We start from the raw sequence: 13,591 nt of genomic DNA, 5'->3' as shown, positions 1-13,591 counted from the left end.
TTATGGTATTATGCAACTTTACTTCCTAATTTTCATTTGACCTATTGTAACTGATTTTCCTCTGCCATGTGACATTTCCTGAATTGGGGTCTATGGTCAATGCTCCCTCATGTAGCCTACAAACAAAAGAGTGTGCTATTGGTCTAACTAACATACTTTACCAAACAAGCACCTCACAGTGATAAATTCAAAAGAAACTGCCAAAAAAATAATCTAAATGGAACAGGCAAACTCCATACTGAGGTCCTTCATCTTTATATATCAAAAATGGCAATTCTTCTTACTGCATCAAGGTAAGTTTATCAACAATCTTTAGCATGAGCTGAAGACATATACAAATGATGTTTTTACGGAGAAAGGAGATGGACTCTTTTTATGACATGTGTGTTCTGTAAGGTACTATATGTCCTTCCCACATGGTCAGTAGCCATTGTAGTATTTCTATCACATACATTCTCAGTCCAGGCACACACTATGTGTAATGAAGGATGTGGTCACGAAGTATCTTTTCTTCCACTGTCTCATCTGTCTTTACTTTACTTAATAAGACAATTTCACTTGAAAGGAGTAACTCTGCTTAAAGTTATCGCAAATGTCTGAGGTGATTATTGTCAGTGTCCACCTACTGTAGAACAAGGTCCCCTTTTTATGTCTCCATTTTTCTCTTCTGTGGTTTATCAAACCACACGACCTATTGTGGCACCTGAATGATGCCACTTGATTTGCCTGATTGCAGACAAAAGAGGGCAGACCTGCAACTGTCCCGAAAAACATGTTGCAGACCTAATCAAACATTGAATACAAAAGCGGAATTTATTATTATTTTTAAACAAAAAAATCATGCCATTTTATAAGAAGAATTTTGTTGCGTTTTTAAAGATCCCACACATTACTGTAGTGGGTAATGTATAGGCCTACAGTATGCAGTAGGTTCATTGGCCTCTCACCTCCAACCAATAGATGGAGCTGGTGGTCTGAAAACCAGAGACCATTTAGTGGCTCTTTGGTTTGTTTGATTCATTGTTTTCAGCAGGATAATACCCAATAATCACATGGTATTACAAATCTGATTTAAGATGATCCGATTCAGATCAGTAGGTATACATTAGTCACCACTGTTGTCCTTTTTTCTTTTTAAATATTTCCATTTCAGTATATCGGCTTCATCGTGACTGCAACTTATTGACCTTTCATGTGGAACAAATTGTTTGCCAAGTTGAATAACTGACTTCTATGAAGAATCGAGTGAACAGTGGTCTCATTGTCCTAATGTGCTGTAGCAGTAAGCAAATCATGTTGTTTTAGCCCCAGACCCTGTGGCTCAACCCCAGGTAGACCCCTACATGCTGCTTGCTGTACTAACTGACACTGAGGGTCAATAAGCCTGAATGACCTGATAAACAAACCTGCTCCCATCAGTCGTTCTCTGGAGGCACACTGAGACAAATACTGCAATATAGCATGTCTCTCATGTGCATTGTTATTTTACTGTTGTTTTACTATCTTAATGTGTCTCTTAATTTTATTTAAGCACTTTGGAATGCATCCTCTGTAAGAAATGTGCTATGACAAACACCGCTATAGCATTTATAGTGTACTACTGTACTTTTACAGCTATAACTGCAATAGTACTGCTAAAATACTACCATCATCACAACCTCTTCTACTTTTACAATTGCCACTATCAAATCTCCTTCCACTACCACAGAACAATGATCATAAACTACTATAGTTTGAAGGCATGTGTGCTAATGCATGCATGTGGCTGTGCGTGTCTACAGTGTTTGGATGAATGGGGTCTGAGTGGTCACATTTATGTGGATGTTATTTGGAGCAGAAAATCCATGTGCAATCATGACATGCCAATCCCTTTAAATTGATCTATGAAATCGCAGGGAGGTTAACTTAATTTTCATTGGTAATTAGTTGTTTGATATGTACAGTACCAGTCAAAAGTTTGGACACACCTACTCTTTCATGGGTTTTTCTTTATGTTTTACAATTTTCTATATGGAATGCATTTCAATTAACAGGTGTGAGTGCGTTGTTAAAAGTTAATTTGTGAAATTTCTTCCTTCTTAATGCGTTTGAGCCAATCAGTTGTCAATCAGTGTTGTGACAAGGTAGGGGTGGTATACAGAAGATAGCCCTATTTGGTAAAAGACTAAGGCCATATTATTACATTTACATTTACATTTAAGTCATTTAGCAGACGCTCTTATCCAGAGCGACTTACAAATTGGTGCATTCACCTTATGACATCGAGTGGAACAGCCACTTTACAATAGTGCATCTAAATCTTTTAAGGGGGTGAGAAGGATTACTTTGTCCTATCCTAGGTATTCCTTAAAGAGGTGGGGTTTCAGGTGTCTCCGGAAGGTGGTGATTGACTCCGCTGTCCTGGCGTCGTGAGGGAGTTTGTTCCACCATTGGGGGCCAGAGCAGCGAACAGTTTTGACTGGGCTGAGCGGGAACTGTACTTCCTCAGTGGTAGGGAGGCGAGCAGGCCAGAGGTGGATGAACGCAGTGCCCTTGTTTGGGTGTAGGGCCTGATCAGAGCCTGGAGGTACTGAGGTGCCGTTCCCCTCACAGCTCCGTAGGCAAGCACCATGGTCTTGTAGCGGATGCGAGCTTCAACTGGAAGCCAGTGGAGAGAGCGGAGGAGCGGGGTGACGTGAGAGAACTTGGGAAGGTTGAACACCAGACGGGCTGCGGCGTTCTGGATGAGTTGTAGGGGTTTAATGGCACAGGCAGGGAGCCCAGCCAACAGCGAGTTGCAGTAATCCAGACGGGAGATGACAAGTGCCTGGATTAGGACCTGCGCCGCTTCCTGTGTGAGGCAGGGTCATACTCTGCGGATGTTGTAGAGCATGAACCTACAGGAACGGGCCACCGCCTTGATGTTAGTTGAGAACGACAGGGTGTTGTCCAGGATCACGCCAAGGTTCTTAGCGCTCTGGGAGGAGGACACAATGGAGTTGTCAACCGTGATGGCGAGATCATGGAACGGGCAGTCCTTCCCCGGGAGGAAGAGCAGCTCCGTCTTGCCGAGGTTCAGCTTGAGGTGGTGATCCGTCATCCACACTGATATGTCTGCCAGACATGCAGAGATGCGATTCGCCACCTGGTCATCAGAAGGGGGAAAGGAGAAGATTAATTGTGTGTCGTCTGCATAGCAATGATAGGAGAGACCATGTGAGGTTATGACAGAGCCAAGTGACTTGGTGTATAGCGAGAATAGGAGAGGGCCTAGAACAGAGCCCTGGGGGACACCAGTGGTGAGAGCGCGTGGTGAGGAGACAGATTCTCGCCACGCCACCTGGTAGGAGCGACCTGTCAGGTTGGACGCAATCTAAGCGTGGGCCGCGCCGGAGATGCCCAACTCGGAGAGGGTGGAGAGGAGGATCTGATGGTTCACAGTATCGAAGGCAGCCGATAGGTCTAGAAGGATGAGAGCAGAGGAGAGAGAGTTAGCTTTAGCGGTGCGGAGCGCCTCCGTGATACAGAGAAGAGCAGTCTCAGTTGAATGACTAGTCTTGAAACCTGACTGATTTGGATCAAGAAGGTCATTCTGAGAGAGACAGCGGGAGAGCTGGCCGAGGACGGCACGTTCAAGAGTTTTGGAGAGAAAAGAAAGAAGGGATACTGGTCTGTAGTTGTTGACATCGGAGGGATCGAGTGTAGGTTTTTTCAGAAAGGGTGCAACTCTCGCTCTCTTGAAGACGGAAGGGACGTAGCCAGCGGTCAGGGATGAGTTGATGAGCGAGGTGAGGTAAGGGAGAAGGTCTCCGGAAATGGTCTGGAGAAGAGAGGAGGGGATAGGGTCAAGCGGGCAGGTTGTTGGGCGGCCGGCCGGCCGTCACAAGACGCAAGATTTCATCTGGAGAGAGAGGGGAGAAAGAGGTCAGAGCACAGGGTAGGGCAGTGTGAGCAGAACCAGCGGTGTCGTTTGACTTAGCAAACGAGGATCGGATGTCGTCGACCTTCTTTTCAAAATGGTTGACGAAGTCATCTGCAGAGAGGGAGGAGGGGGGAGGCGGAGGAGGATTCAGGAGGGAGGAGAAGGTGGCAAAGAGCTTCCTAGGGTTAGAGGCAGATGCTTGGAATTTAGAGTGGTAGAAAGTGGCTTTAGCAGCAGAGACAGAGGAGGAAAATGTAGAGAGGAGGGAGTGAAAGGATGCCAGGTCCGCAGGGAGGCGAGTTTTCCTCCATTTCCGCTCGGCTGCCCGGAGCCCTGTTCTGTGAGCTCGCAATGAGTCGTCGAGCCACGGAGCGAGAGGGGAGGACCGAGCCGGCCTGGAGGATAGGGGACATAGAGAGTCAAAGGATGCAGAAAGGGAGGAGAGGAGGGTTGAGGAGGCAGAATCAGGAAATAGGTTGGAGAAGGTTTGAGCAGAGGGAAGAGATGATAGGATGGAAGAGGAGAGAGTAGCGGGGGAGAGAGAGCGAAGGTTGTGACGGCCCGATACCATCCGAGTAGGGGCAGTGTGGGAAGTGTTGGATGAGAGCAAGAGGGAAAAGGATACAAGGTAGTGGTCGGAGACTTGGAGGGGAGTTGCAATGAGGTTAGTGGAAGAGCAGCATCTAGTAAAGATGAGGTCGAGCGTATTGCCTGCCTTGTGAGTAGGGGGGGGGTGAGAGGGTGAGGTCAAAAGAGGAGAGGAGTGGAAAGAAGGAGGCAGAGAGGAATGAGTCAAAGGTAGACGTGGGGAGGTTAAAGTTGCCCAGAACTGTGAGAGGTGAGCCGTCCTCAGGAAAGGAGCTTATCAAGGCATCAAGCTCATTGATGAACTCTCCGAGGGAACCTGGAGGGCGATAAATGATAAGGATGTTAAGCTTGAAAGGGCTGGTAACTGTGACAGCATGGAATTCAAAGGAGGCGATAGACAGATGGGTAAGGGGAGAAAGAGAGAATGACCACTTGGGAGAGATGAGGATCCCGGTGCCACCACCCCGCTGACCAGAAGCTCTCGGGGTGTGCGAGAACACGTGGGCGGACGAAGAGAGAGCAGTAGGAGTAGCAGTGTTATCTGTGGTGATCCATGTTTCCGTCAGTGCCAAGAAGTCGAGGGACTGGAGGGAGGCATAGGCTGAGATGAACTCTGCCTTGTTGGCCGCAGATCGGCAGTTCCAGAGGCTACCGGAGACCTGGAACTCCACGTGGGTCGTGCGCGCTGGGACCACCAGATTAGGGTGGCCGCGGCCACGCGGTGTGGAGCGTTTGTATGGTCTGTGCAGAGAGGAGAGAACAGGGATAGACAGACACATAGTTGACAGGCTACAGAAGAGGCTACGCTAATGCAAGGAGATTGGAATGACAAGTGGACTACACGTCTCGAATGTTCAGAAAGTTAAGCTTACGTAGCAAGAATCTTATTGACTAAAATGATTAAAATTATACAGTACTGCTGAAGTAGGCTAGCTGGCAGTGGCTGCGTTGTTGACTTTGTAGGCTAGCTGGCAGTGGCTGCATGGTTGACACTACACTAATCAAGTCGTTCCGTTGAGTGTAATAGTTTCTACAGTGCTGCTATTCGGGGGCTAGCTGGCTAGCTAGCAGTGTTGATTACGTTACGTTGCGTTAAAAGAACGACAATAGCTGGCTAGCTAACCTAGAAAATCGCTCTAGACTACACAATTATCTTTGATACAAAGACGGCTATGTAGCTAGCTATGTAGCTAGCTACGATCAAACAAATCAAACCGTTGTGCTGTGATGAAATGAAATGAAAATGTGATACTACCTGTGGAGCGAAGCGGAATGCGACCGGGTTGTTGAGTGGGAAGTTCTATTCGGAAGACGTTGGCTAGCTGTTGGCTAGCTAGCAGTGTCTCCTACGTTAAGGACGACAAATAGCTGGCTAGCTAACCTCGGTAAATTAAGATAATCGCTCTAAGACTACACACTCTAAACTACACAATTATCTTGGATACGAAGACAGCAAAGACAACTATGTAGCTAGCTAACACTGCACTAATCAAGTCGTTCAGTTGAGTGTAATAGTTTCTACAGTGCTACAGTGCTGCTATTCGGTAGACGGTGGACGTTTGCTAGCTGGCTAGCTGCTGGGCAGATAGCAGTGAAGACTACGTTAGGACGACGAAATACGATAATTACGCAATTATCTTTGATACAAAGACGGCTATGTAGCTAGCTAAGAAGAAATTGCTAAGATTAGACAAATCAAACCGTTGTACTATAATGAAATGTAATGAAAGTTTATACTACCTGCGGACCGAAGTGAGGATGCGACCGCTCGCTCCAACCCGCAAGAACAGCTCAAATAAGTAAAGACAAATGACCTTCATTAAGATATATAGGTCAGTAAATCCAGAAATGATAGTTTCTTCAAGTGCAGTCACAAAAATAATCTATGATGAAACTGGCTTCCAGTTTCACCACAGGAAAGGAAGACCCAGAGTTACCTCTGCTGTAGAGGTCAAGTTCATTAGAGTTAACTGCACATCAGAAATTGCAGCCCAAGTAAATGCTTCACAGAGTTCAAGTAACAGACACATCTCAACATCAACTGTTCAGAGACTGTGTGAGTCAGGCCTTCATGGTCAAATTGCTGCAAAGAAACCATTACTAAAGGACACCAATAATAAGAAGAGACTTGCTTGGGCCAAGAAACACGAGCAATGGACATTAAACTGGTGGAAATCTGTCCTTTGGTCTGATGAGTATGCCATCAAATCAAATTGTATTAGTCACATGCGCCGAATACAACAGGCGAATACAACATTTTACCTTACAGTAAAATGCTTACTTACAAGCCCCTAACCAACAATGCAGTTAAAAAAATAAAAAATAAAAAGTAACAAGTAATTAAATAGCAGCAGTAAAATAACAATAGCGAGACTATATACAGGGTACCGGTACAGAGTCAATGTGCGGGACCACAAGTTCATATAGGTCATATGTACATGTGGGTAGAGTTATTAAAGTGACTATGCATAGATGATAACAACAGAGAGTAGCAGCGGTGTAAAAGAGGGGGGAGGGGCAAAACAAATAATCTGAGTAGCCATTTGATTAGATGTTCAGTAGTCTTATGATTTGGGGGTAGAAGCTGTTTAGAAGCCTCTTGGACCTAGACTTGGCGCTCCGGTACCGCTTGCCATGCGGTAGCCATCCCATCTGGTTTGCGCTCAGTGGGACTATAATTTGTTTTTCAACAGGACAATGACCCAAAACACACCTCCAGGCTGTGTAAGGGCTATTTGACTAAGGATAGTGATGGAGTGCTGCATTAGATGATCTGGCCTCCACTAACACCTAACCTCAACCCAATTGAGATGGTTTGGGATGAGTTGGAACACAGAGTGAAGGAAAAGCAGCCAACAAGTGCTCAGCATATGTGGGAAGTCCTGATGGACTGATGGAAAAGCATTCCTCATGAATCTGGTTGAGGAATGCCAAGAGTGTACAAAGCTGTCATCAATACAAAGGGTGGCTACTTTGAAGAATCTCAAATGTAAATGATATTTTTATTTGTTTTACACTTTTTTGGGTACTACATGATTCCATATGCGTTATTTCATCGTTTTGATGTCTTCACTATCATTCTACAATGTAGAAAATAGGACAAATAAAGAAAAACCCTTGAATGAGTAGGTGTGTCCAAACTTTTGACTGGTACTGTATATATATTTATACATTTATACATTGTAGCCGGAATTATCATGTTCGTTTTTGATGGAGACACGTAGTTGAGGCCCCTTTGCTCCACTGATTCAAGGAGGTCTAGGACACAGGTCATATTCGTGTAGTGCAGTTTGTGAGAGTTATGTCAGATTATGATGACTAATTAAAGTATATATTTCATTAAAAAGATACCTAGCTACTCTACATGCAGTTATGACATTTATCATTAGCTAAATTTACGACTGGTGAAATGCGACTGAAAATAGTCACAGTGCACTTGAGGGAAATATTACAAGTTGATGGAGGAGGACCCAGTAGCATCTGGCCCTATAGCCTTGGGAGCACATCAGATCCACAATCCACCTTTGATGCGCCTGTCAAGCAACAGGAGCAGTTATTTTCAAAACAAGTCTTTATTGGCTTGAATAAGAGATACAGCTAATTGTTGAGTGTTGAGGGGTCTGGGCATAGGCAGCCTATTCTGCTCCACTTCACTCAGTCCAACCACAGTTAGAATAATACCAAATCCAATCCACAATCATATTATATAACCTACCACTTACTTAGGCCATTGTAAAATAATCCCAATGGGTCTAACATCTGCGTGTAAGGCTAGCATGCCACACTGGCGGTAAAGCCAGCATCCTTCATCATTCAAATATTTATTCTATTCAGTCATTTTAATGGCAGTCTGCGGTTAGAGATGGCAAGCCTTTATCAAACCTTTATTGGATCCAAAATATCCTAATCCAAAGCAGGTATTTTGGTATAATGAAATAGAATGAATACCATGCACAACATGCAATCCCTTCTCCTCATTGTCTCCTCAGCGAATACTGTTTATTGAGTAAGTATGAATATGTCTGGAAATTCTGGACAAGATTGCAGGTAGCAGACATTACAAACCAGAGAGAGTTGAATAGAATATTTATTTAAAATCTGAAGGTTGATTTTACCACATGTACTTTTATAAATGCATATCAATCATACACCGTACAACATTTACTGTAGAAACACAGTTTTTCTTCGTTCCACAAAAACACACTTTTCTGTTTTTCTAAAAGGCAACGTTGGTGTTTCAACATACAGCCAAAATGCATTCCTGTACATTAATAAGTTATTAAATTGAGAATACATCAGAGAATGGTGAAGCTGTACAAAATATGAAAAATAAATGCTTTGGTCAGAGAAAGTGCACTGACAACAAGTAAACATATTCAGGTAAACGTGTCTGTTATCTTTGGTGAATTTGTCATTTTGAATGAACTATTCATTATATATTCATAAAATAATATAAAAATTGCAACAAAAAAAATCTCAATTTTCATGTTTCAATCAAAGAAAAATGTTGGGGGTGATTTCGCTTGGTGAGTTTTAACTTTCATAGGAGTATTGTAATATGTACTGTATGTGCAGAATTGTAATGAATTCAATAGACTAAAAACATAATGGAAAGTACAATTTAAGCTGCACAAGAAGAGATTGTGAGATGATGAAGTAAAATGTTATTAAAATATTCATACCTTTCTATGATTGCTTTGGATGGTCCTAGGTATTCATGTAACCTGAATGCTCTGAATGTTCTTAATGAATTACTTTCACTCCAACAGTATAATAGAAAAAAACATATTTACGTCATAACATTTTTACAATTACTAATTACAATATACAACAAATTTTAAAAGAGTTTATGTACATTACAAAGAAACATTTTGGTTATACATGTTTTATCGCACTCTTTGAAGATATATTCTTCTTTTTAGACCTTCTCAAACTAGAACCCCTAAATCTGAGTAAAACTTCTCCAAAATAAACATTAAACTTGGAGGCACCTCCCAAACATAAATAACAAAATGATGTTCAACCAACAGTGTTTAGTGGTTTAGGACCAGAAAATAGCAAAATATTGACCGTTAATTAAGTATTTATATAGATCTCGGGACTGTTTGCTTGAATACTTTGATTCAAGAGATTTCTTGTGCATATGGACTCAGTCACAATTACGAAAATATACATTTTGTATGAAAATATCACAGAGAACTGCTACATAGACAACTGTTCCAGAAAATTAGGCCTAGAGCAATCAAGGGATGTAAACTCTAATGGTCATGACAGGTCAATCATGTTCACAGCAATTATCAAACGATACCTTCCCCTACAAGCAATTTTAGACCATTTGTCAAGTAATTTTAATTAACTTTCATACAACATAAATGTGGTTAGAGTACAATTTCAATTGCAAGAGAATGTGTAAAGCAATAATTACTTCTGATGTAGTCACAGCCATATCTAAGCCCTTTTCACAACAGCAAACCTCAACAGATGTGGTATTGTTTTATTGGAGCGGTCTTCCTTACTACTCCAAAAGTAACAAAAATAATGGGAAAGATTGTTGCCGTAATCATTATCTTCATGGCAACTAGTCAGGTAACAGGCATGTAACATTGATACCAAAGAAGTTTGCTTTTGAACCCAAATCAGAGAAATACCCCCACACCAGATTAGTGAGTTTGTCCCCAACATGCCATCTATTTACACAATTTCTACAATTCCAAATCCCAAGTTAATTCCATGGGTGCATGAGTTCTACTGTTCTATTTCCCAGAACTGCTTACTGAAGCTTGAATAACCAGGCTTGCCTAAGTGCCTGGAACCTGTATGACACTGCAATGGGCCTGGAGGGAGAGGTGGATAACACCCATGCTGGTCAGACGGTCGGTCGGTCACTACCGGGGCAGGTCTTGGCATGTTGACCTGAGCAGGACAAAGCATTAAGGAAGCCAAACGGAACTCTAACTCATCAGGCTCTATCTCTCTCTGGCTCCTGGACACAGCAGCTTAGCATTGACAATGACTAAGTGCAGCACATTGGGATTTGAAAGAGAGAAAATAATTCAATAATTTTAATACATTAAAAGGATTTAATGTACTGTACCTTAAAATGTATCTTGACTTGGGACTGCTGTGGCATTATGCGGACTGAAATAAGGGACTGCGACACTAAAATAGTGTTTGTGTTTAGTTTTTGAAATAAGTGTCATATAAATGTACAGTGGGGCAAAAAAGTATTTAGTCAGCCACCAATTGTACAAGTTCTCCCACTTAAAAAGATGAGAGAGGCCTGTCATTTTCATCATAGGTACACTTCACCTATGACAGACAAAATGAGAAAAGAAATCCAGAATATCACATTGTAGGATTTGTAATGAATTTATTTGCAAATTATGGTGGAAAATAAGTATTTGGTCAATAACAAAAGTTGATCTCAATACTTTGTTATATACCCTTAGTTGGCAATGACAAAGGTCAAACATTTTCTGTAAGTCTTCAAAAGGTTTTCACACACTGTTGCTGGTATTTTGGCCCATTCCTCCATGCAGATCTCCTCTAGAGCAGTGATGCTTTGCTTCTCACGATACATGGCCCCATTCATTCTTTCCTTTACACGGATCAGTCGTCCTGGTCCCTTTGCAGAAAAACAGACCCAAAGCATGATGTTTCCATCCCCATGCTTCACAGTAGGTATGGTGTTCTTTGGATGCAACTCAGCATTTTTTGTTCTCCAAACACGACGAGTTGAGTTTTTACCAAAAAGTTTAATTTTGGTTTCATCTGACCATATGACATTCTCCCAATCTTTTTCTGGATCATCCAAATGCTCTCTAGCAAACTTCAGATGAGCCTGGACATGTACTGGCTTAAGCAGGGGGACACATCTGGCACTGCAGGATTTGAGTCCCTGGCGGCGTAGTGTGTTACTGATGGTAGGCTTTGTTACTTTGGTCCCAGCTCTCTGCAGGTCATTCACTAGGTCCCCCCGTGTGGTTCTGGGATTTTTGCTCACCGATCTTGTGATCATTTTGACTCCACAGGGTGAGATCTTGCGTGGAGCCTCAGATTGAGGGAGATTATCAGTGGTCTTGTATGTCTTCCATTTCCTAATAATTGCTCCCACAGTTGATTTCTTCAAACCAAGCTGCTTACCTATTGCAGATTCAGCCTGGTGCAGGTCTACAATTTTGTTTCTGGTGTCCTTTGACAGCTCTTTGGTCTTGGCCATAGTGGAGTTTGGAGTGTGACTGTTTGAGGTTGTGGACAAGTGTCTTTTATACTGATAACAAGTTCAAACAGGTGCCATTAATACAGGTAACGAGTGGAGGACAGATGAGCCTCTTAAAGAAGAAGTTGCAGGTCTGTGAGAGCCAGAAATCTTGCTTGTTTGTAGGTGACCAAATACTTATTTTCCACCATAATTTGCAAATAAATTCATAACAAATCCTACAATGTGATTTTCTGGATTTTCTTTCCTCATTTTGTCTGTCATAGTTGAAATGTACCGATGATGAAAATGACAGGCCTCTCTCATCTTTTTAAGTGGGAGAACTTGCACAATTGGTGGCTGACTAAATACTTTTTTGTCCCACTGTATCTGAATCACAGTCCCATCTCCATTATTTGCATTAGATAATGGATATAATCTGAACTCGAACCCAGTGAAAGATAGCTTTGATTTATTTAGAGTAGCCTCAGGGTTTTTTATACAGAAGTGAGAAAAACACATCATTGACGTTATTCAAAAGAGTTAGAGAGTGATTGGCAAGGAACAATCTGAAAATAAATTAGCCTTAAAACATTTATACAAATGAAAAGCTCTTAGGGTCACATTTTGACAATTCATAAAAGTAGTGCTGATGACAAACCAAAGAGTATCACTTCCTTATTTAACAGTATAATTACATCTCTCTAATCTCATCTGAAACTTGGTGTGCAACAGACACAGAATGCAATTGCATCCCGTGCCCGGACTGTTAAAGCACAATCCTGCTTAAATTATCTCTACCCTCTCATAGATATCAAATAATGAAGGGTTATGGATATAAATACCACTAGTACAGTACAGTGCTGGGAGTGATTAGGGTCTCTTTTGACACTAACACTGATTTTGTTTTGCCTCATCAGCATCCAGCACGGGGCCTTGAAAGGTCAACCTTCCTGACCTATTAAAATATAACCTGATGTACCATAGTATGATAACAGCTCTTGATGCAATGGCAGTACAACTTAGACTCTGCAATGACTTCACAATGTTTATTTGGAGAGGCAACCTTGCCCATCTGTTTTGAATGGTCCTGACTTCTGTGTGACGTCCTAGGACGTCATGGTATGGTATTATAATCTGGAAATCCTAATGGTCTCTTTCTCAAAGTGCTTTGTCTCTGTCTTTATGCAGAAGGGAAAATAAATAAAGCAAATGGACAACATTTATGGAGAGATGCCTTAAGACAAGTGTCTTCCCTAGAAAAGGGACGTTTCCAAAGGCGACCTTTGAACTCGGCGATCTTGGTCAAACAGCTGTGGTCTGTTTTATACTGTGGAAGCTGATCCTGGTGGGTGACGTGGGGATGGACATGGCACGTGCCACACGCACTCTCAGGGCATGGTTGTCCTGCCAACGATGCCATCTTTTCCTGGCGGCTGAGCGCACCTGGAAGATTACAATGAAATACTGTATTAGTGGTGGTCAGCCAGTGTTTCTTTGTCCTTCCTACAGTATACTACATCTATCCCCACACAAAGCATCTAGGACACACAATATGTAGGACACAGGAAATCCCTTTAACTTAAATTGACATTTGAATAACCGCCAAGAAAAAAATCTTTACAAAACAGTACAGAACAATAAATGTCAGATACATGAGGATTCACATCAAATAGTTTCCAAGGTAGCCACTGTAGACTTCAAACAATTTGTATTTGTTTTGTGTGTATACCAATAACAGCTTCTTAAAGGAAGTGGAGAACAACAGTAGCAGCAGCAGCAGGAGGGAGTCACGTTTTTCCCGATTACAGAATGACTCATGACCCTTTCTATGGCACTTAATGACTTTCAACAATGATGCATCACTAAAGTAAGGGGGAAAGATGGGGGAAATAGGTCTAGAA

The 13,591-nt window shown here is 42.3% G+C and overlaps 1 protein-coding gene across 2 annotated transcripts in view; it reads right to left on the bottom strand.

The window, feature by feature from the left end:
* Positions 1-8,558: 8,558 nt before the first annotated feature.
* Positions 8,559-13,591, bottom strand: part of LOC118401948 (corticotropin-releasing factor receptor 2-like) — a 69,121-nt gene continuing 64,088 nt past the window's right edge. For both annotated transcript variants that reach the window (XM_035799669.2, XM_035799670.2), the window contains one exon: positions 8,559-13,133. In XM_035799669.2, the coding sequence (XP_035655562.1) occupies positions 12,993-13,133 (141 nt within the window). In that variant the 3' untranslated portion in view covers positions 8,559-12,992. The remainder of the gene's footprint in view (positions 13,134-13,591) is intronic.

Source organism: Oncorhynchus keta, chromosome 23, assembly GCF_023373465.1.
Source record: "Oncorhynchus keta strain PuntledgeMale-10-30-2019 chromosome 23, Oket_V2, whole genome shotgun sequence".
In the NCBI taxonomy this organism is placed as follows: domain Eukaryota; kingdom Metazoa; phylum Chordata; class Actinopteri; order Salmoniformes; family Salmonidae; genus Oncorhynchus; species Oncorhynchus keta.
This window is presented reverse-complemented; position numbering and strand designations above follow the sequence as displayed.